General features: G+C 48.1%; 1 protein-coding gene across 3 annotated transcripts in view; it reads left to right on the top strand.

Annotated features, from left to right (window-relative positions):
* Positions 1–22,102, top strand: part of FBXO17 (F-box protein 17) — a 31,830-nt gene extending 9,728 nt beyond the window's left edge. For 2 of the 3 annotated variants that reach the window (XM_018062376.1, XM_018062377.1), the window contains exons 2-7: positions 11,702–11,812; positions 12,901–13,269; positions 16,967–17,078; positions 18,612–18,707; positions 19,242–19,377; positions 21,682–22,102. In XM_018062376.1, coding sequence (XP_017917865.1) covers positions 12,918–13,269; positions 16,967–17,078; positions 18,612–18,707; positions 19,242–19,377; positions 21,682–21,825 — 840 coding nt within the window. In that variant the 5' untranslated portion in view covers positions 11,702–11,812; positions 12,901–12,917 and the 3' untranslated portion in view covers positions 21,826–22,102. Of the gene's footprint in view, positions 1–11,701; positions 11,813–12,900; positions 13,270–16,966; positions 17,079–18,611; positions 18,708–19,241; positions 19,378–21,681 lie in introns of those variants that run through there. The other variant, XM_018062375.1, reaches the window with a different exon arrangement.

Below are 23,500 nucleotides of genomic sequence, written 5' to 3'. Positions count from 1 at the left end.
CATGAAATGGAAGCCATTCTGCCTAAAATTGAAAAGATTGACCCTACAAGGTGCTAGCAAGTGCAGCCGTCATACATGTTAATGGGTGTGCACAGTCATGCTGAAAAAAATGATTGGGTGTGTTCTCGTGAAGAACATGTGATCCAAGAATTCCACTCCTACGTATTTACTCATGAGAAATGAAAACGTATGTCCAGACAACCACTTGAATGTGAATGTTCATAGAAGCTTTATTCATAACAGCCTCAAGCTGGAAACAATCCAAATGTCCATCATGCCGAGTGAGTAAACAGATTGTGGTTTATCTGTTCAATGGAGTACTACTCAGTGATAAACAGGAGTGAGCTGGCGATTAATACAGCAACGATGTGACTGAATCACACAGTATTCTGCTGAAGGAAAGAAGACGCAAAGGTGCATCCTATGGTTATTACTCAGGGTCCAATCCAGAGACTGAAACCACACAGTAATTTGAAGGGAGAATGTTTAATATACAGATTTATCCATCATAGCAGGGGATTAGAGTTAGAAGGAGTAGCTACTGAGAAAGAAAGAGAATGGTAAAGAATATAAATACAGGGAGCAGCCTCTACCCCTTAGATCTAAGATAGAGAGCTTGAGAAAGGTGTCAGCTCCAGACTGTCCTTGGCAGTCCCAGAAACCCTCGCGCTTTGGGGGTTTTGTTTTTGTGTAACATCTATTTTTATTTATTTGGCTACGCCAGGTCTTAGCTGTGGCATGCAGGATCTAGTTCCCTGACCAGGGATTGAACCCTAGCTCCCTGCATTGGGAGCACGGAGACTTAAACCACTGGACCACCAGGGAGGTCCCCAGACCTTGACGCTTTGGGAGAACACTTGGACATGGCTCACTAAAGGGCAAAGGAGTCCCTTTGGTGCTCCGGCTGTGAAACTTGCCTCTGGAACTTGCCAGAAGTCAGTCCTTTAAGGATGCTAGGGAAAACAGTTCACAAGAAGTGTCTCACCAGAGGCACTCAGCCAAGAAACCAGCTGAGGTGGGTGCCAGGGCAAGATGCTGGCTGAGGGGTGCTCCTCACTGCCACGCACTGGAGAAGCCTACACCCTTGTGAAGGAGGCAGGAAAAGCTACCTGCCTTTGGGGAACCGCGTCTGGAAGCTAGAAGCAAAACTCTTTCCTCCTGCAACACCTCTCTGGCTCCCTCTACTGGAAAACTGTAGCATGGCAGCCGGAGAAGGAAGAAGATTTAAAGGCCTAAACTCCAGTTTCTCAACTTGGAGCTGTAAGGCAGTAAATTGGTAACTGGCACACCATATGATTCCATTTATATGAAACTCTAGAAAAGAAAACTTCTAGTGACAAAAAGCAAATTAGTGGTTGGGGTGGACGTGGGAAAGGGTAAACAGTCTAGAGTAACAGAAATGTCTCACCTCTTATTTATGAGGATGGTTGTACCTTTGCATACAGCTGTTAGAACACAGACTGTACGCTTGAAATGTTTGCATTTTATTGGATGTAAATTAGACACCCGTGAATGTATTTTTTTAATTTTTAAAAGTTTCTGGGAAATAGGACTCTTGGGCAAATATAAATGGAATATATGCATGCATGCACACACCGCAGAAAGTGAAAGTCGCTCAGACGTGCCCGACTGTTTACAACCTCATGGACTATACAGTCCATGGAATTCTCCAGGCAGAATACTGAAGTGGATAGCCATTTGCTTCTCCAGGGGATCTTCCCAAATCAGGGGTCGAACCCAGGCTCGCTCATTGCGGGCGGATTCTTCACCAGCTGAGCCACCAGGGAAGAACCGCAGAAATGTGCCCCAAATCCCACCACTGAGATTCCCTCGCTTACCACGGTGCGTACACTGTATCTCCGTGAAGTGTTACTGGAGGTAGTTCCTGGCTTTGGCTTGGTGGCTTGTTCATGCATTCTCCCCGAGGTGTTCAAGTTCAACATGGGTGCCCTGGTAGTTGGCAAGAGTTTTGAAAGGGAGATGAGTTGGACATGTGCCCACCCGCCTCTCCCATTTCCCTTCTCCCCAAGGGACATCCACAAAGGGCATCTCACTAGGTTCAGATTACCAAATCTTCATCCAAAGAGTGAAATCCGATTAGTTCTCGTATGACATTGGGTCTTACTTATTCCTTGAGTCCCAGGCATGACTTAAGGATATTTCTCCTTCACTGCTCACATCCAGCCCTTGAGATAGAACAGTTATTCATATGTCACATGTTACAGATGAGAAAACTGAGGCTCAGAGGCCAGCAACATGCAAAAGTGATGGCCCGCCCGAGAAAAGGCAGAACCAGATTTTTTTTTTTTTGTCTGGCTGTGCTGAGTCTTTGTTGCTGGTCTGGTTTTTCTCTCTGCAACAAGCAGGGGCTACTCTCTAGTTGAGACATTCGGGCTTCTCCTTGCAGAGCGCGGGCTCTAGAGCACAGACTCGTTATTGTGGAGCGTGGGCTTCGTTGCTCCAAGGCATCTGGGATCTTCCCTAATCAGGGACTGAACCCATGTCTCCTGCCTTGGCAGGTGGATTCTTTACCCTTGAGCCACCAGGGAAGCCCAGCACCAGGATTTGAACCTGGCTTGTCTGCCTCCATAGTGGGAGCTCCTGACCACCAGCCGTCCTGCAGGGAGCAGCAGCCTAGACTCCTGGAAACCCTCAGCCACTCCCTGCCCCCAGCAGAGGGTCCTAATGGGATTTACTGATACTGAATCTTTGCAGTCGAGTCTCTTCTACCCCCATGATTAAATTCTGAAAAAATTCAGGCATACAGAAACACTCAAATAATTATACAGTGACTCCTAAGATAGGGAGACAAAGACAAAGCCTGTGTATTTTTTTAGACTGATACTGAAACATTACCATTCACAGCAACTGTTTGCTCAGTATTCCAAATTCATAAAACAAAAGTTAGTGACAGGACACTTCAAGTACAAAAATGTATAAATACCGCAGCAAGTACACTCATATATTTATAAATATACAAAGGTTGGGACTTCTCTGGTGGTTCAGCAGTTAAGACCCTGCGGTCTCACTGCAGGGGGCAAGGGTTTGATCCCTAGTCAGGGAACTAAAGATCTTGCATGCCGCATGGCCCAGCCAAAAAAAATTTAAAAATAATAAATAAGCAATGGTTGCACCTAAGTTATTCCAATATATTATTAGCTGATCAAATCATAAAAGTAATCTCAAAATCAATAGAAGTATACTTGGTAAATTAATAAAGATAAAATTAACAAAGTTAAGGAAGAAAATTAACCAAGTAAAAATAACACTATAGGGCTTCCCAGGTGGCGTGATGGTAAAGAATCCGCCTGCCAATGTAGGAGACACAGATTCGATTCCTGATCCGAGAAGATTCCAGATGCCTCAAGACAGCTAAGCCTGTGCATCACAACTATGGAGCCTGTGCTCTAGAGCCTGGGAGCCACAACTAGAGCTACTGAAACCCTAGAGCTACTGAAAAAAAGAAACTAGAGCTACTGAAAAACTAGAGCTTCTGAAACCCTCGCGCCCTAGAGCACTCTGCAACTAGAGAAAAGCCGAGCAGCAATGAAGACCCAGCATGGCCAAAAATAAGAATAATAAATAAAATTACTTTCAAAAACGCTATATGAAATGAAGACAGTTTAATGAATCATGAGCTGTGACAATGAAATGATATTATTGGATCTTCATCAAGAGTAACTACTCTGGGAAAAGTGTGCAGCTAGCAGGGGACACCACACGGAGATGGGGATCTGCCTGGGGAATTCCCAGCCAGAGAGTCCCCAGGTCCAGCGCTCAGCGGAGGCATGACGAACTTTCAGAAGATGACTGAGTGCCATGCTCTGCCTGAGGCCCACGGCACAAGAGCCCCTGAGAACCATGTGACTGAGCCCAGGTAGTCCCCAGGACCATCAGAAATAATCATAAAATAATGCTTATTATACCATGGCAATGGTTTTACCACTGAATCATGGGGGTATTTTTGTGCGAAATTTTCCAGTCACTCTGAAAAGGCCCTACACGATTCGAGGAACCACCGAGGAAAGAGAAAAGCTACCTCTTAATAGTTTCAAGGGTTCTTGAATTTAAAAACAATCCTTTTGTGGTCGCTTTGGGCAGCGCATATATACTAAAATTGGAACGATACAGAGAAGACTAGCATGACCCCTGGGCAAGGATGACTCATGTGTTTGTGAAACAGCTTCCCTTGTGGCTCAGATGGTAAAGAATCTGCCTGCAATGCAGGAGACCCAGGTTCCATCCCTGGATGGGGAAGATCCCTCAGAGAAGGGAATGGCACCCAGTCCAGTATTCTTGCCTGGAGAATTCCATGGACGGAGGAGCCTGGCAGGCTACACAGTTCATGGAGTTGCAAAAAGTCGGACATGACTGAGCAACTAACACTTTCACTTTTTAAAATCATCATCGTCGTCCTCATCCTATTTTCTGTTTGATAACTTTGCGGAGAGCCTTTTGGATATCTTTTGATTCCTTTCCATGGACTACCATCTCTGTTTTTATTGTTATTATTGTTGCCAGTAAACCTTTTCTAGAAACAAACTGTATAGCCTGATGAATTTTCACAAATGAACACACGTGTAACCTGACTTTAGATCAAGAAACAGGAAGAAAAAAAACAACTTTCAAATGAGTACCTCTGCCCAGATGGAACTTTTTAAAAAACTTATTTTATTGAAATATAGTTGATTTAGGAAAAAAATTAAAGCAAAAAAGAGAATATAGGTGATTTACAATGTTGGGTTAATTTCTGCTGTACAGCAAAGTGGTTCAGTTATACATACATAGACCTTCTTTTTTCATATTCCTTTCCATTATGGCTTACCCCAGGATACTGAACATAGTTTTCTGTGCTACACATTAGAACCTTGGTCTTTTTTTTAATAATGTTTTTAAATTATGGATTATTTATTTGGCTGCACTGGGTCTTAGTTGCAGCATGTGGGATCTAGTTCCCTGACCAGGAATCGAACTCAGGCCCCCTGCATTGGGAGCACAGAGACAGTCAATGGACCCCCAGGGAAACCCCAGGATCTTGTTTATCCATTCTACTTATAATAGTTTGCATCTGCTAATCCCAAACTCTCAGTCCCTCCTTCCCTCATTCCCCTCCCTCTTGGGAACCGCAAGTCTGTTCTCTATGTCTGTGAGTCTGTTTCTGTTTTATAGATAAGTTCATTGAGTTATAGTTTAGATTCCATGTATAAGTGATATTACATGCCATTTGTCTCTTACTTCACTTTGGTCAACACCGAAATCAGATTGATTATATTCTTTGCAGCCAAAGATGGAGAAGCTCTATACAGTCAGCAAAAACAAGACCGGGAGCTGACTGTGGCTCAGATCATGAAATCCTTATTGCCAAATTCAGACTTAAATTGAAGAAAGTAGGGAAAACCACTAGACCATTCAGGTATGACCTAAATCAAATCCCTTATGATTATACAGTGGAAGTGAGAAATAGATTTAAGGGACTAGGTCTGATAGATAGAGTGCCTGATGAACTATGGAATGAGGTTCGTGACATTGTACAGGAGACAGGGATCAAGACCATCCCCATGGAAAAGAAATGCAAAAAAGCAAAATGGCTGTCTGGGGAGGCCTTACAAATAGCTGTGAAAAGAAGAGAGGCGAAAAGCAAAGGAGAAAAGGAAAGATATAAGCATCTGAATACAGAGTTCCAAAGAATAGCAAGAAGAGATAAGAAAGCCTTCCTCAGCGATCAATGCAAAGAAATAGAGGTAAACAACAGAATGGGAAAGACTAGAGATCTCTTCAAGAAAATTAGAGATACCAAGGGAACATTTCATGCAAAGATGGGCTCGATAAAGGACAGAAATGATATGGACCTAACAGAAACAGAAGATATTAAGAAGAGGTGGCAAGAATACACAGAAGAACTGTACAAAAAAGATCTTCACAACCAAGATAATCACGATGGTGTGATCACTCACCTAGAGCCAGATATCCTGGAATGCGAAGTCAAGTGGGCCTTAGAAAGCATCACTATGAACAAAGCTAGTGGAGGTGATGGAATTCCAGTAGAGCTATTTCAAATCCTGAAAGATGATGGTGTGGAAGTACAGCACTCAATATGCCAGCAAACTTGGAAAACTCAGCAGTGGCCACAGGACTGGAAAAGGTCAGTTTTCATTCCAATCCCAAAGAAAGGCAATGAGAAAGAATGCTCAAACTACCGCACAATTGCACTCATCTCACATGCTAGTAAAGTAATGCTCAAAATTCTCCAAGCCAGGCTTCAGCAATATGTGAACCATGAACTTCCAGATGTTCAAGCTGATTTTGGAAAAGGCAGAGGAACCAGAGATCAAATTGCCAGCATCTGCTGGATCATCGAAAGAGCAAGAGAGTTCCAAAAAAACATCTATTTCTGCTTTATTGACTATGCCAAAGCCTTTCACTGTGTGGATCACAATAAACTGTGGAAAATTCTGAAAGAGATGGGAATACCAGACCACCTGACCTGCCTCTGGAGAAACCTGTATGCAGGTCAGGAAGCAACAGTTAGAACTGGACATGGAACAACAGACTGGTTCCAAATAGGAAAAGGAGTCCGTCAAGGCTGTATATTGTCACCCTGCTTATTTAACTTGTATGCAGAGTACATCATGAGAAACGCTGGGCTGGAAGAAGCACAAGCTGGAATCAAGATTGCCGGGAGAAATATCAATAACCTCAGATATGCAGATGACACCACCCTTATGGCAGAAAGTGAAGAGGAACTAAAAAGCCTCTTGATGAAAGTGAAAGAGGACAGTGAAAACGTTGGCTTAAAGCTCAACATTCAGAAACCTAAGATATTGGCATCTGATCCCATCACTTCATGGGAAATAGATGGGGAAACAGTGGAAACGTGTCAGACTTTATTTTTGGGGGCTCCAAAATCACTGCACATGGTGATTGCAGCCATAAAATTAAAAGACACTTACTGCTTAGAAGAAAAGTTATGACCAACTTAGATAGCATATTCAAAAGCAGAGACGTTACTCTGCCAACATAGGTCCATCTAGTCAAGGCTATGGTTTTTCCATTGGTCATGTATGGATGTGAGAGTTGGATTGTGAAGAAAGCTGAGCGCTGAAGAATTGATGCTTTTGAACTGTGGTGTTGGAGAAGACTCTTGAGAGTCCCTTGGACTGCAAGGAGATCCAACTAGTCTTTTCTAAAGGAGATCAGCCCTGGGTGTTTTTTGGAAGGAATGATGCTAAAGCTGAAACTCCAATACTTTGGCCACCTCATGCGAAGAGTTGACTCACTGGAAAAGACTCTGATGCTGGGAGGGATTGGGGGCAGGAGGAAAAGGGGATGATAGAGGATGAGATGGCTGGATGGCATCACCAACTCGATGGACGTGAGTTTGAGTGAACTCCGGGAGTTGGTGATGGACAGGGAAGCCTGGTGTGCTGCGATTCATGGGGTCACAAAGAGTCGGATACGACTGAGCGACTGAACTGAACTCACTTAATATAATCATCTCTAGGTCTACCTATGTTGCTGCAAATGACATTATTTCATTCTTTTTTATGACTGAGTAGTATTCTGTTATATATACGGACCACATCTTTATCCATTCCAAATGGAACTTTTAATCCTGCCTGGGATTCTCTCGGCCTTCCTCTGTGAGTAGTACCTGTCCCCTGCAATACAAGTCACTGACCATCGTTACATTTGGCAAGTGCTGCATAAGAGACCACTCAAAATGCGGTGACTTAAAACAATACCCATTCCTTTATTATTCTGATGGCTCTGGGACTGACTGGGCTCAGCTAAGCAATTCTCAGGGGCTGCTGTGCAGGTCCCAGCAGTCGGTTATTGGGGCTGGGTCATCTGAGGGCTCATTAACTTCCCTGTCTAGCACCTGGGACGTCGTTGGTGTTGTTCAGTTGCTAAGTCGTGTCCAACTCTTTTTCGACCCCCAGTAGCCCAGCTGGCTCCTCTGTCCATGGAATTCTCCAGGCAAGAAAACTGGAGTGGTTGCCATGCCCTCCTCCAGGGGAACTTCCTCACCCAGGGATCAAACCTGGATTCTTTACCACTGAGCCATGAGCACCTAGGATGGGAAGACCCAAACAGCTGAGGCTCCCCAAGCATATATATATATCTTCCTGTGGTCTCTCCACTGTGATGACTTCAGGACAGCCAGACTCACATGGTGACTCAGGCGGTGGTGTGCTGGAACTGGTTCACACCAGATCCGGGGAGCACATTGTGGACGGTGCTTTCCAACCCCAAAGTTCAGAGACATCATCTTGGTAGCTTGCCATCAGCCATGGACAGTATAGTCACACCACAGAAATCAGCAGATGCTACAATCCCCAAATCCAAAAGCTCTGAAAAACATGTCTTTCATGGATCCCCCAACCGGGGATCGAACCTGCACACCCTGGATTGGAAGACAAAGCCTCAATCACAGGACCCCAGGGAAGTCCAAGAGCCCGTTGTTAAACATTTAGGAGCACACCACTGGACTCACGGCTCCCCAGGCATGCATCCCCAGACAACACAACCTCCACAACCCCTTAGCAACGTCACTTCTGTGATGCTCTGAAAAGGTGAAGCGGTCCCAAAGGCCTGCCCATGTCAAGGGGAGAGGTGTGAATGGAGAATGATCTAGTGGTGGAAAAGAGCGACTCAGATTGGATACGTTGTTATAGCCTTTTGGAGAAGATGTCTGCTGTGCGTCACAGGTCCCTGGAAACTGAATACCAGTATCATCCTGCAGTCAGTGTGACAACCAGTACAATTATCCTCCCCACCAAACACACACAGACACACACACACATCCAAACACCCTGGCAGCAGGCAGTGACCTGCCATTCTAACCCAGCCAGTAGCTGGCATTCAGCTGGGCTGGACATGGTGGCTGCAAGGCACCTCATGGTCCTCAGGAGAGGATCACAGATAAGCATTTTGAATACCCAGGGCTCATACACTACATCACTTGAAAGTCCATGCTCCCCAGTGAAATCTGGCTGCCCTCGTGGTGTGAGGGGACCACTCTCAGGTCCAGAAATCCCCTACTCACCAGCAATCGGCACATTCCTAAGGAGAGCTGAGCCAGGGAACTAGGCTCTGGTGAGTTTCATGTCCATGCCTGGCAAGCTGGTGGACTCACTTGTAAATTTCAGCTAATTATTAATGCAACCTGGGGGCAAAATACACTCTAGTCTCTAAAGCCTGTCTCCACAACTTCAGTTCTCTGTTGTGCGGGCAAAGCGGAGTCAGGCTTTGTGCCATGTCCACAGACTGCTTGCCTGATACAGGCTTAATTCTTAACAAGATCTTAATCAATTTATTTCAAAATAGTAACAGCTGACATGAATCGAGCACTTACTGGCACTAGATGATATAACAAGCATTAGATCATTGAAGGCTCTTATCCCAGGGCAATCTCCGAGGATCGTTTTGGCCATTAAAACACCATGATGGAATTCAGCGCAATGATGCGTCTTAAATGCTCAGCACAGTGGTTTAGGAAGGGCCCAATAAATGTCACCAGATGGAAATATAGCTAAATGGTTGCTCGTCATCTTTTTATGGTGTATAATAATAATAGCAACTAACATAATTTAGTGTCTAATATATTAATATCACTTTTATTTATGAGATACCGGAGGTTATTTCTTGAGTGCTTTACCAATATTAATTCATTTCATTCTCACAACAACCCTATGAGGGAAGTATGGTTAACACCCTCATTTTCAGAAGAAGAAAGTGAGGCACAAAAAGATGAAGAGATATGCCCTTGAGGCAAGAGGCTTAGCTGGGAGTCAACCCAGGCTGGTTGTACTCAGGAATCAGCATGTTTTAAATAAAGGTGTTTCGTTTTGTTATGCCTCAGTTTCCTCATCTGTGAAGTGGGTTTCTGATGTGACAGTTCATTCATTCAGTGACTTAATATCTCTTTATTAAACACTTATTATGTGTCACACACTGGTGTGGACACTGGTGTGCAGTGTGCGAAATCAGCAGCAATTCTGCCCTCATAGTGATTATTACAATGTGGCCAGGGGAACAGACAATACGGTTAAATTATATCAATATATGGGCTTCCCTGGTGGCTCAGACGGTAAAGAATCCACCTATACTTATGTGTGAGGTGTGATAGGAGTGTTAGAAAAGAATAAAGTAAGGAAAAGGGAAGGAGAAGTAGGTGATGGTCATGAGGCCCTGAAATTGTCAATATGGAGGCGAGAGACAGTCTCGTGGAGAAGCTGAGCCAAGGTTTGAAGGAAGTGTGGTGAGCAAAGAAGTACTCTGGATCTAGGTGATGAAAATGGCCTGTGCAAAGGCTCTGAGGTGTGGAGGCTGGTACGGCTGGGGCAGCGTGAGTAAGGGGAAATGAGGGCAGGGAGATGACGAGTGCTGATCACATGGGGCTTGTGAGCCACAGTGAGCACCTTTCCCTGACCCTGATGCGGTGGAGCCCAGCAGGGCTCTGAGCAGGCAGGGACTGGACCCAGACTCAGGTGTTCACACCTGTCCTGACTGCTTGTGGGAAACAGGCTGTTGGGGAAAGGAGCAGGGAGACAGCAATGGTCCAGGTGAGAGGTGATGAGAGTGGATGAGATCCCCAAGGGAGTGAGTACTGATGGAGAAGAGAGGAGGTTCAAAGACTAATCAGAGGAAGGAGGAAGAAACAGCCGAGGAGACTGACTGGGAGCCACCAGGTAGCCGGAAGGGGTCCAGAGGGATGTGGGGGCTCAGAGGAGTGAAGTGAAGAGTGAAGAGAGCGACTCCTGTGTCGGGTGCTGTGAACAGGTCAAGCAATGTGGACACTGAGCAAACAGCAACTATTGGTTCCGCACCAGGGGAGGTCACTGGGGGGTGACCTTGACATTTCAGGGTAGAGAAGGAAGGGCTTTCCTGGTGGCTCAGGGAATTTGCCTGCAATGCTGCAGACCCAGGTTCAGTCCCTGGGTCAGGTAGATCCCCTGGAGAAGGGAATGGCTACCCACTCCGGTATTCTTGCCTGGAGAATTCCATGGACAGAGGAGCCCGGCAGGCTACAGCCCATGGGGTCACGAAGAGTCGGACACAACTGAGCGATTAACATTTTAAGGAGGGCAAAGCCTGATTAGAGAAGGTTTGAGTAAGAATAGCAGTAGGCCATATGGAGGCAGTGAGTGTGACAACTTTTTGGAGAAGTTTTACTATAAAGAGGACCAAAGAAATGGGGTCATAGCTGGAAAGGGAGCTGGAATCAAGAGAATTTTCATTCATTTTCATATGAGATGACTCTGTGGGCTGATGAGAATGACCCAGTTCAGAGAGGGAAGCTGAAGGTGCAGCAGAGAGAGAGGAGAACTATGAGACAGTGGCCTGGAAGAGGCACAGTTATGGTGGGAAAGCAGAGGGCAGGGAGGGTCTATGGGGCAGTGGGGGTCTGTGGACATTCACTTTCTATCGATTTTTTTTTTCTGCAAAATAAGAAGCAAGGCGGGACTTTCATGGTGGTCCAGAGGTTAGGACTCTGGAACTGGTTGGATCCCTGGTTAGGGGGAACTAAGTAAGAACCTGCATGCCACACCACATGGCCAAAAATAAATAAGAAGAAGCAAGAAAAGAGTGAAAAGGTGGAAGGAAGTGTGATGTGTTGGAGGTCAGGGGAGAAGGTGTGAAATAACTATGTATAGAGAGGAAGAGCTAGTGGGTAAGAGAACTGTAATTTCATTGCCAGACAGCGCTGCAGGCCCGCTTGAGCGTCAAGTTCACAAACTTGAAGTGGAGCTGGCCAGTGGAGTTGTGTGTTGTTCTTCAGCTGCTTTAAACCGTGTGAGTACAGGCACAGGTAAGTGGAGGCCTTGGATTTAACCAGGTCATGTGTGAGAGGAAGCCAGAGGAGGCCAGGGTGTCTGCAAAAAATGTTTTTAATGACTAACCAGGGAACTTAAGCTGGATAAAGAAGAACTGAGAATTGATGGTGTGGGGGGCAATGAAAAAGAGGTAGGGACAAAGGATGGGAGATCCAGTGGGTTGGCAGGACTGTGGAGAGTGGAGGGCACTGAAGGGACAGAGCTGGAAAGAGAGGAGGTGACGACTGGAGAGTGAGAAGCCTAAGAAAGTGGCTCTGAAGAGGCCGTTGAGACAAGGCGTAGGTGCAGCCACAGGAAAGAGGGGCTAGGAGGACAGCTGGTCAGGGAACAAGAGAGACCTGGATGGTAGAAGGTAGGATCATCAACCTGGATCTGGAAATCACCCGGAATGTTGATAAGAGCGACCTGAGTGGCAGTGAGCCTAGAGCTAAAATCACGGAGAAGTGATGAGTAGTCTTCTGGGTCACCAGATGATGCTGATGAGGTGACAAACGATCAACCCTGATGAGCTGGGGCGTTTGAGGGAGAGAGAATGATCTGAAAACAGTAGCAAGGAGCAAGATGTACCCACTCGGAAGGGTCACAGGACAGCTGGGTTCTGGTTAGAGCAAGAAGGTGACAAGAATGTTCAGCGAAGAGACGGAGGAAATGGATTTTGCTAGAGGACAGGTCATGGATTCCAAAGGCCAGAGAGTTGGGACACCTGGGGAATGGTTTCCCTCTCGGTGGGTTTTTCTCATAGGTCTTCAGTGAGCGTATGGTCATATGTAAAGTGCTCAGCCTGACAGGAGGGCACTGGCCAGAGCAGGAAGCCGTGGTTAGCAGCCCTCCTGGGGTCATGATCAGGCTTAGGAGTTTGTTGCTCAAGGGGGAAAGGTGGGGGAGAAACCGGTCGCGGTCTGCAGCCAAGTGGCAGGAACCAGATGCTGAATTTCTAGGAGCTGGCAGCCTCCCTGTCGCCCGTGTACCTGGTGAGGTCACGGTTAAGCTCTTCTCGCGTCCTGGAAAGAGAGCTGGAGGGAGGCCAGGCTGTCCTAACCCGCCGACCCCTCTCTGTCTGCAGGACTCTGGCGGCCGGAGATGGGCGCCCGGCCCTCGCGGCGGCGGCAGCTGCCCGCGGACCCGCCCATAGCCTTGGACGCGCTGCCCCCGGAGCTGCTCGTGCAGGTGCTGAGCCACGTGCCCCCGCGCGCGTTAGTGATGCGCTGCCGCCCGGTGTGCCGCGCCTGGCGCGACGTGGTGGACGGGCCCACCGTCTGGCTGCTGCAGCTGGCCCGCGACCGCAGCGCGGAGGGCCGCGCCCTCTATTCGGTGGCCCAGCGCTGCCCGCCCAACAGCGAGGATGAGGAGGAGTTCCCGCTCTGCGCTCTGGCGCGCTACTGCCTGAGAGCGCCCCTAGGCCGCAACCTCATCTTCAACTCCTGCGGAGAGCGTGGGTGCCGGGGGTGGGGCCGAGGGGCGGGGCCGATGGGCGGGGCGGGGCGGGGCCAGGGGTGGGACCGAAGAGACGCCAGGGATGGCTGGGCGGGGCCAGGAGCCAAGGGACACGGTCCTTGAGAAACTGGGTGGGCGAGGCCAGGGAGGAGCTGGGGAAGAGACAGCCTGAGTGGGAGGAGCCAGGGACTGTGGGCAGTGTTGTTCAATTGCTCGCTCCTGTCCAACTGTTTGCGGTCCCATGGACTGCAGGACGTCAGGCCTCCCTGTCCTTCATCATCTCCGGAGCTTGCTCTAACTCACGTCCACTGAGTCAGTGATGCCATCCAAACATCTCGTTTTACGTCATCCCCTTCTCCTCCTACCTTCAATCTTTCCCAGCATCAGGGTCTTTTCCAATGCGTCGGCTTTCGCATCAGGTGGCCAAAGTATTGGAGCTTCAGTGGAGGGAGTACAAATTGGTTGGCAAGACAGAGGAGGAGGCGCCAAGGTGCGGAGCCGTGGCAGAGGTGACGCTCTGCTGAAACTGTAGACTCAGTTGTTCAGTCACTAAGTCATGTCCAACTCATTGCGACCCCATGGACTGCAGCACACCAGGCGTCCCTGACCTTCACCATCGCCTGGAATTTGCTCAGACTCATCCACTGAGTCAGTGACGCTATCCAACCATCTCATCCACTGTCTTCCCCTTCTTCTCCTGCCCTCAAGCTTTCCCCAGCATCAGGGTTTTTCCCAGTGAGTTGGCTCTTCCCATTAAGTGGCCGAAGTATTGGAGCTTCAGCATCAGTCCTTCCAATGAATATTCAGGGTTGATTTCCTTTAGGATTGACTGGTTTGATCTTCTTGCAGTCCAAGGGACTCTCGAGAGTCTTCTTCCCTTGCTTTTTCTATGATCTAGTGGGTGTTGGCAATTTGATCTCTGGTTCCTCTATCTTTTCTAAATTCAGCTTGTATGTCTGAAAAGTTTTGGTTCACATACTGTTGAAGCCTAGCTTGAGGGATTTTGAGCATTACCTTGATAGCTTGTGAGTTGATTGGATTGTGTGGGACAATTGTGCGGTAGTTTGAACATTAACTTTGGCAATGCTCTTCTTTGGGATTGGAATGAAAACTGACCTTTTCTAGTCCTGTGGCCACTGCTGAGTTTTCCAAATTTGCTGGCATAATGAGTGCAGCACTTTAACAGCATCATCTTTTAGGATTTGAAGTAGCTCAGCTGGAATTCCATCACCTCCACTAGCTTTGTTCATAGTAATGCTTCCTAAGACCCATTTGACTTCACACTCCAGATGTCTGGCTCTGAGTGACCACACCATTGTGGTTTTCCCTGTCATTAAGACCTTTTTTTGTATAGTTCTTCTGTGTATTCTTACCACCTCCTTTTAATCTCTTTTGCTTCAATTAGTCCCTTATGGTTTCTGTCCCATCCCTTGAATGAAATGTGCCCTTGGTATCCAAATTTCTTGAAGAGATCTCTAGTCTTTCCCATTCTATTGTTTCCCTCTATTTCTTTGCATTCTTCACTTAAAAGGCTTTCTTACCTTTCCTTGCTGTTCTTTCAGTTCAGTTCAGTCAATCAGTCGTGTCCAACTCTTTGCAACCCCATGAGCTGCAGCACGCCAGGCCTCCCTGTCCATCACCAACTCCTGGAGTTCACTTAAACTCATGTCCATCATCCAACCATCTCATCCTCTGTCGCCCCCTTCTCCTCCTGCCCCCAATCCCTCCCAGTATCAGAGTCTTTTCCAGTGAGTCAACTCTTCGCATGAGGTGGCCAAAGTATTGGAGTTTCAGCTTCAGCATCAGTCCTTCCAAAGAACACCCAGGACTGATCTCCTTTAGAAAGGACTGGTTGGATCTCCTTGCGGTCCAAGGGACTCTCCAGAGTCTTCTCCAACACCACAGCTCAAAAGCATCAATTCTTTGGCACTCAGCTTTCTTCACAGTCCAACTCTCCCATCCATACATGACCAATGGAAAAACCATAGCCTTGACTAGATGGATCTTCGTTGGCAAAGTAATGTCTCTGCTTTTGAATATGCTATCTAGGTTGGTCATAACTTTTCTTCCAAGGAGTAAGCGTCTTTTAATTTCATGGCTGCAGTCACCATCTGCAGTGATTTTGGAGCTCCCCAAAAATAAAGTCTGACACTGCTTCCACTGTTTCCCCATCTACTTCCCATGAAGTGATGGGACCAGATGCCATGATCTTCGTTTTCTGAATGTTGAGCTTTAAGCCAACATTTTCACTTTCCTCTTTCACTTTCATCAAGAGGCTCTTTAGCTCCTCTTCACTTTCTGCCATAAGGGTGGTGTCATCTGCATATCTGAGGTTACTGATATTTCTCCCGGCAATCTTGATTCCAGCTTGTGCTTCTTCCAGCCCAGCGTTTCTCATGATGTACTCTGCATACAAGTTAAATAAGCAGGGTGACAATATACAGCCTTGACGGACTCCTTTTCCTATTTGGAACCAGTCTGTTGTTCCATGTCCAGTTCTAACTGTTGCTTCCTGACCTGCATATAAGTTTCTCCAGAGGCAGTTCAGGTGGTCTGGTATTCCCATCTCTTTCAGAGTTTTCCACAGTTTATTGTGATCCACACAGTCAAAGGCTTTGGCATAGTCAATAAAGCAGAAATAGATGTTTTTTTGGAACTCTCTTGCTCTTTCGATGATCCAGCTGATATTGGCAAGTTCCTCTGCCTTTTCTAAAACCAGCTTGAACATCTGGAAGTTCACGGTTCACATATTGCTGAAGCCTTGCTGTTCTTTGGTACTCTGCATTCAAATGGGTATCTTTCCCTTTCTCCTTTGCGTTTCGCTTCTCGTCTCCTCTCAGCTCAGACAACCACTTTGCCTTCTTGCATTTCTTTTTCTTTGGGATGTTTACCATCACTGCCTCCTGTACAATATTACAAACCTCCGTCCGTAGTTATCTGTCTACCAGATCTAATCCCTTGAATCTATTCATTACCTCCACTGTATAATCATAAGGGATTTGATTTAGGTCATGCCTGCATGGTCTAGTGGTTTTGCTTACTTTCTTCAATTTTGCAATAAGGAGCTGATGATCTGAGCTACAGTCAGCTCCAGGTCTTGTTTTTGCTGATTGTCAAAAGCTTCTTCATCTTCTGCTGCAAAGAATATAATCAGTCTGATTTCGGTATTGACCATCTTGTGATGTCCATGTGTAGAGTCTTCTCTTGTGTTGTTGGAAGAGGGTGTTTGCCGCTGGACCACTGGGGAAGTCCCCTCAACTCAGTGGGCAGTGGTTAAAGGGGGAGGCGCCAGGGGAGGGCTGGGAAGAAACCCATTGGGCTATGACAGGGGGCGGAGCTTGCATAGAACTATCAGGCTGTTTTGAGAGGCTGTGGGAAGGGGAACTGAGTAAATGGGCGGGGTCAAGGCTAGAGAATCCCAGAGGTAGCACCCCAGGGCGGGGCCAAAATTAAAGTCCAGTGATTCAAGAGATTTAAGAGAGGCGGGGCAGGGGACTAGGCCGAGGGAGGCTGAGAAGAAGCTGAGTGGATGCACTGAGCTGAGTGAGGCGGTCGGGGGGTGGGTCCACAAATGCTGCCTGCTGGGAGGGAGGGGCCGGTGGGCCGGGCACATGGGCACATTAGGTAGTGGCGGGCTCTCTCCTGGGCAAGCTGGAGCGCGAATCCCTCGTGTTTAACCCTATTATATCCCACAGAGGGCTTCAGAGGCTGGGAGGTGGAGCACGGCGGGAATGGCTGGGCCGTGGAAAAGAACCTCATAATGATGCCGGGAGCTCCTTCCCAGACCTGCTTCGTGACTTCGTTCGAGTGAGTGGACCTTGATCACTGGGGCGAGGGAGGGGGAACCCCACCCTACGATCCTCATCCTCACCCTCACCCTCTTTCACACTCTCCTTCCCACATGCATGTATTCAGTCATTCGACTAATAATTGTTAGCCTTGTGAATTCCCTCTTTTGTCAGTTACCTGTTCCTATTTTTAATACTTACTTTATTTATTTGGCTGCATCAGGTCTTAGTTGCGGCATACAAACTCTCAGTTGCAGCCTGTGGGATCTAGTTCCCTGACCAGGGATCGAGCCCAGGCCCCCTGCACTGGGAGCATGGAGTCTTAGCCACTGGACCACCAGGGAAGTCCCTGCCTGTTCGTATTTTTATTAAGGTTGATGTCTTATTCTCGTTGATATACAAAAATTTCTGTATATTCTAGTTGTCAGTTCTTTGTCCATCCTGGACATTACAGAAATCTCCCACTCTACCATATGAATTGTGTCCATGGTATTCTTTGTCATTTTCATATGATCAAACTCATCTTTTTGCTTTAGAATTTGTTTTTGAAATTTTGTTTAAAAAAATCCTTCCCTCCCCTTAGATCCTAACAGTATTCACTTCTACTCTTTTCTAGTAACCTCATAGTTTTATCTTTTACATTTGGATCTTTAATCCACCTTTGAATGTGATGTTCGGTAAGGATCCAGTTTTTTTGTTTTTCCCTCTATATACTGAGCCAGTTTTCCCAAGACCATGTACTAAAGAATCCTTCCTTTCACCATGGAATGTCAGCGCCACGTCCATCATTTATAAAGTTCCCATACATAGCTAGGTGTGTCCTTGAGCACTCTGTTCTGGTCAATCAGTTCTCATGATAAATCACTATTTCTGTTATTACAGCACATTGCAATTCAAGAAGGACTATTTACAAAGGTACAGGCAGAACACAAGAGATACCGCAGGACCCTAGGCTGGGGGAAGGGACATTATCACCCCTAGGCCTGGCAGGGTTAAGGGAGGAAACAGTTATCGAAACATGATGTCAGAGAAAGCTGGGAGGAGAGGGCACTGTGGAGAGGGTCCTTTCTTGGAGAGACACAAAGTCCCACTATGATCCCTTGGGAGGGAGCCAGGAGGATAAATACCCTGATTCCACTCTCTTCTCCCTTCTATCTGCTGCTAAACTTCCCATTGACTGACCCAAGTGGAAGCAGAGGGGAAGGGAGACCCTTCCATACAGGCAACACAATCTTAGGCAGGGGGCCTCTTGGATCGTGAGGAGACCTCAGAACTCTCGCTCAGATGTCTACTATGGTGTGCCTCTATTTACATTCATGTTCTGATCCCCACAAATATAAGGGGCAAGTCTGCATACGGTCCAGCCTCCTGGCACCACAGCGGAGTGAATGATGGAGGGGAATCTGAGAGGCCAACAGGGATGCCCACAGCCCTAAGGGGCTGCTTCAGACAGGGTAGTCAGGGGAGGTTTCCAGGAGGAGGTGATTTCTGGGCTGTGATTTGAATGATGGAACTCTTGGCCCTCCACCCCGCATTATCCCCCTCTTCCTAGATGGTGCTTTAAGAGGCAGCTTGTGGACTTGGTGATGGAAGGGGTGTGGCAGGAGCTGCTCGACAGCGCCCAAATCGAGATCTGTGTGGCCGACTGGTGAGTGAAGAGTAGCAACCGGCCCGCACCGCCACCCTGGTGGATGTGGCAGTTCTACAGAAGAGGCTCATTTCACACCGAGTCACCTCCACGGGCTGGCACTGCTACTGTGTCCACTTCATAGTGAGGGTGAAAGAAGGGAAGCTATGCTCTCATAGTAGAGCCAGGGAGGGACGGACCTTTGGCGAGCCCAGGCTCTGGCTCCACCCTAGGAACATCCAGACTCCTCCCCCGGCTCTGGCTCCACCCCAAGAACACCCAGGCTCCTCCCTTAGGCTCTGGCCCCACCTCAAAACACCCAGCCCCCCCCCCCCCCCCGCCAAGTTCTGGCTCCACCCCAGGAACACCCAGGCTCCTCCCCCAAGCTCTGGCCCCACCCCAGGAACACCCAGGTTCGATCTCCAGGCTCTGGCTCCACCTCAGGGGCACCTAGGCTCCTCCCCCTAGGTTCCTAGGCCTGGCATCATCAAAGTTCCTGGAGGCCAGAGACCTAAGTGGGTAGCGGAGACCTGAAGGCTCATCACCACCTGGCAGGTGGGGTGCCCGGGAGAACTGCGGCTGCATCTACCGGCTTCGGGTCCGCCTCCTGGACGTGTATGAAAATGAAGTGGTCAAGTTCTCGGCCTCACCCAACCCGGTCCTTCAGTGGACTGAGAGAGGCTGCCGACAGGTGGGTCCAGACCGCCTTCCACACCACCCTTGACCTGTCCAAAGGCACACCCACTTCTCACCCTGCTCAAATTCGGTTCTCAGCTCTCAGCACCACCATCTGTATCTATAATAACAACAGCTAACAATTATTAAGCCCTTATTACAGGCCTGTCCAAAAGTTTTACCCATTAATTCATTTCATTAGCACAATGGCCTAGTTATTCAATCGACATTTATTGAGCACCTAATGTGTACTGGTCACTGCTGTAGTTGCTCAGAATGCAGTGGTGAACCAAAATCCTTGCTGGAATGCATGTGGTGAACCAAAATCCTTGCTCCATCCCCATTCTAGAGTTGGGGAAACTGAGGGATGGAAGAGACACCCAAACTCACCCTAAAGCATGCAGGGCTTGATTCAAAGCCACAGTGGCTCCTGAGCCTCAGCTGTCACGGTCATCATACCTCACTTATCAGAGTAACCTTTGGTCTTCTGGTTCAGTTCCTGATCTCCTCCCTCCAACCCCAACCCAACACTCAGACTCAGCATCTACAAAGTGAAGGGACGTCGCTCAGTCGTATCTGACTCTTTGCGATCCCATGGACTGTAGTCTACCAGGCTTCTCTGTCCATTGGATTTTCCAGGCAAGAGTACTGGAGTGGATTGCCATTTCCTTCTCCAGGGGATCCTCCTGACCCAGGGATCGAACCCAGGTCTCCTGCATTGCAGGCAGACGCTTTACCCTCTGAGCCACCTTAAAAAGTGAATTAAAAGAAAAAAAAAGTGAGTCAGACCACGGATTTCACCTGCCTGTAACCCTCCCACGGCTACATCTCAGAACAAAAGCCAATATCCTAACATGCAGTTATAAAAAGGAGTGAAGTACAGATTCACACCTCAACATGGGTGAGCCATGGAAACATTGTGCTAAATGAAAGAGGTCAGACACAAAGGCCATATATTGTATGATAGCATTTATATGAAATTTCAAGAATAAGCAAACCCTAGAGACACATGCAAAGAGCCGATTCACTGGAAAAGACTGATGCTGGGAAAGACTGAGGGCAGGAGAAAGGGGTGACAAAGGATGAAAGGGTTGGATGGTATCACCAAGTCAATGGACATGAGTTCAACAAACTCCAGGAGATAGCTAAGGACAGGAAAGCCTGACATGCTGCAATCCATGGAGTTGCAAAGAGTCAGACATGACTTAGTGACTGAACAACACAGAGACAAAAAGCAGATAGATTAGTGGTTGCCAGAGGACAGAGGGAGGGAGGAATTGGAAATGACAGCTAATGGATTTGAGGTTTTTTCCTAGGGTGATGAAATGTTCCAGATTTAGATAGTGGTGATGGTTGCATAACATTACAAATATGCCAAAAAAAACACACAAAACACTGAATTGTAGTCTTAAATGGTACATTAGGTGAATTTGAATTTCAGCTCAATTTAAAAAATTACAAAAAAAGCCAGAAGCAAGGGATTCCCTGTGGTTAAGACTCTGCTTCCACTACAGGAGATATAAGTTCCATCCCTGGTGGGGGAACTAAGATCCCACAAGCCAAGTGGCATGGCCCCCAAAAATTGAAAGCCAGAAGCCAAAGTCCTTCTGGGGCCCATCTCAAATGCCCCATGCGATCTGCCCACTGCCTCCTTGACCCTCTTTCCTACTTCTCTCACTCTGCTCGAGGCACGCTGCCACCTCAGGGCTTTTGCACTGTTCCTCTGTCTGGATCACTCTTCCCCCAGATCCCCACCTCCACCAGGTTTCTGCTCAAATGGCATCTCAGTGCAGCCCTTGCTTACTCAAATTACAACCCCACCCACTTGCAGAATTTCCTCTGCCCTTTCCCTCCTCTGTCTTCAGCGTCAGAGTCCAGACTCTCAGCTTCACCAGGAGATTTATTTATTTATTTTTGGCAGCAATGGGTCTTCATTGCTGCACAAAGGCTGTTCTCTAGTTGCAGCGAGCGGGGGTTACTCTCCAGTTACAGTGCATAGACTTCTCACAGCAGGGGCTTCTTTTGCTTCAGAGCATAGGCCCTAGGGTTTGTGGGTTCAGCAGCAGCAGCACACGGGCGTAGTTGCTCCAGGGCATGTGGGATCTTCCCAGACCTGGGCTCGAACCCGTGTCCCCTGCCTTGGCAGGCAGATTCTTAACCACTGGACTAGAAGGAAGTCCCGGATGAGCTCTTTGGGCTGCTTTCTGCATTGTGATATCCCAGTGCCTGGAGTAGGTCAGGTGATGGTGACGATGTGTCAAGGAGGCAGAGGAAGATGAGCCCCTGGAGCCTCACTCCCTCCCTCCTCTTCTCTGCGCAGGTCTCCCACGTCTTTACCAACTTTGGCAAGGGTATCCGCTACGTGTCTTTTGAGCAGTATGGAAGAGACACGCGTTCCTGGGTGGGGCACTACGGCACCCTTATGACCCACTCCAGTGTGAGGGTCAGGATCCGCCTGTCCTAGCCAACCAGCCTGACCTAGCCTTCCTGGACAGACCTCCATCTGCCGGACACTAACATCAATCAAGGGCGGCTTTTGCAGCCAGGAGCCAGAGAATGCCTGAGGAAGGGTTTGGGGAGGTCCTGTGTGGCCTGTTCCCGGCACTCTTCCAGTGAACCCCATTTGCTGCTACTTCAGCCAAGGAACCAGGGATCCAACCAGGCTGGTCACTTGCTTCCCCAGGGCAGTGTCAAAGAGTAACTCAGAGACCTGTATTGTACTTGTAAACTTCTTTTTCACACGTGTGCTGATCAGTTGATGCTGGTTTAGTCACGAAGTCGTGTCCAACTCTTACAACCCCATGGACTGTAGCCCACCAGGCTCCTCTGTCTACGGGATTTCCCAGGCAAGAATACTGGATTGCCATTTCCTTCTCCAGGTGATCTTCCTGATCCAGGGATCAAACCCACATCTCCTGCATTGCAGGTGGATTCTTTAGTGACTGAGCCACCAGGGAAATCCTATCAGTTGATGTGTTAGTCACTCAGTCGTGTCCAAGTCTTTGTGACCCCATGGACTGTAGCCCACCAGGCTTCTCCGTCCATGGGATTCTCCAAGTAAGCATACTGGAGTGGATTGCCATTCCCTTCTCCAGAGGATCTTCCCAACCCAGGGATCGAACCCACTGAGTCAAAAAACAAAGGCCAAGCCCAGGTTAAGAATAGAGGAATGCTGCTGACAATCCTGGACAAGGACTCTTGTCAGCATATTTTGGGGGTAAGGCAATTGCTGGCAGGGAGCAGAGGTTGTCCTGGGGGGACCGACAGGGGCCTCAAAGGGAACCCATCCTCTCGTTTGGGGGAGTCTCTGGGACTCAGTAGTGGGGCCCATGCAAGCTCCTCCAGCACCACACCCAACAGCACCTGTTCTCTGAGCCATACAGGTGCCATTTCTTTCAGAATTCCTAAGGCGCAGTCTGCACTGACCCCCAAACTATATCCTCAACCCCCACCTCCTGGCCCTGCGTCGGGCAGCCCTCCTTCTGCCAAGGTGACAGCCTCCTTTTCTTCACACTTGAGCCCACTTGGAGAAGGACTCCAGGAGCAAAGCTCCCCTGGTATCTTCCACTGTTTCCCTAGCTGAGTGCAGCTGACAAGCTAGCTTAATAAAAAATTGGTGCAGAGCGTGAGCTGATGGGGGGTTTTATCTGTAACTGATGTGCTTGTCTGCCCCCAGCTCTGATCCTAGAAGGCCGTGTGGGATATTTCCAAAAGTGAGAACCTCAGGTGTGCTAAGTGCCACGCAAGAAGTGGGTGAGCTTTGAGAACACAGATGGGTCACCAGGACTCAGCCAACAGCTCCCCTGCCTGTTCTCAGCTGTTCTCCCAGCAGTTCTCAGGGAGGTACCCCGTTGTCACTACCATTTGGTACAGAAGGAAACAGGTTCAGAGTTTAAAAGGCCTGCCCAGGGTCACCTGGCCGGGAAGTAGGGGAAGCCAGACTTGCACCAGACGTTGGGCTCCAGAGCCCAATGATATATGCTCAGCTCCCAAATCTTAAAACCACGGGACTGCCCCAGTGGTCCAGTGGGCAAGACGCTGCACTTCCAGTCCCAGGGGAGAGAGTTCAATCCTTGGTAGAAGAATTAAGATCCCACATGCCGCACAGTGTGTTCAAAAAACAGAGAAAGAAACCTCTA

This window comes from Capra hircus, chromosome 18, assembly GCF_001704415.2.
Source record: "Capra hircus breed San Clemente chromosome 18, ASM170441v1, whole genome shotgun sequence".
Lineage (NCBI taxonomy): Eukaryota > Metazoa > Chordata > Mammalia > Artiodactyla > Bovidae > Capra > Capra hircus.
This window is presented reverse-complemented; position numbering and strand designations above follow the sequence as displayed.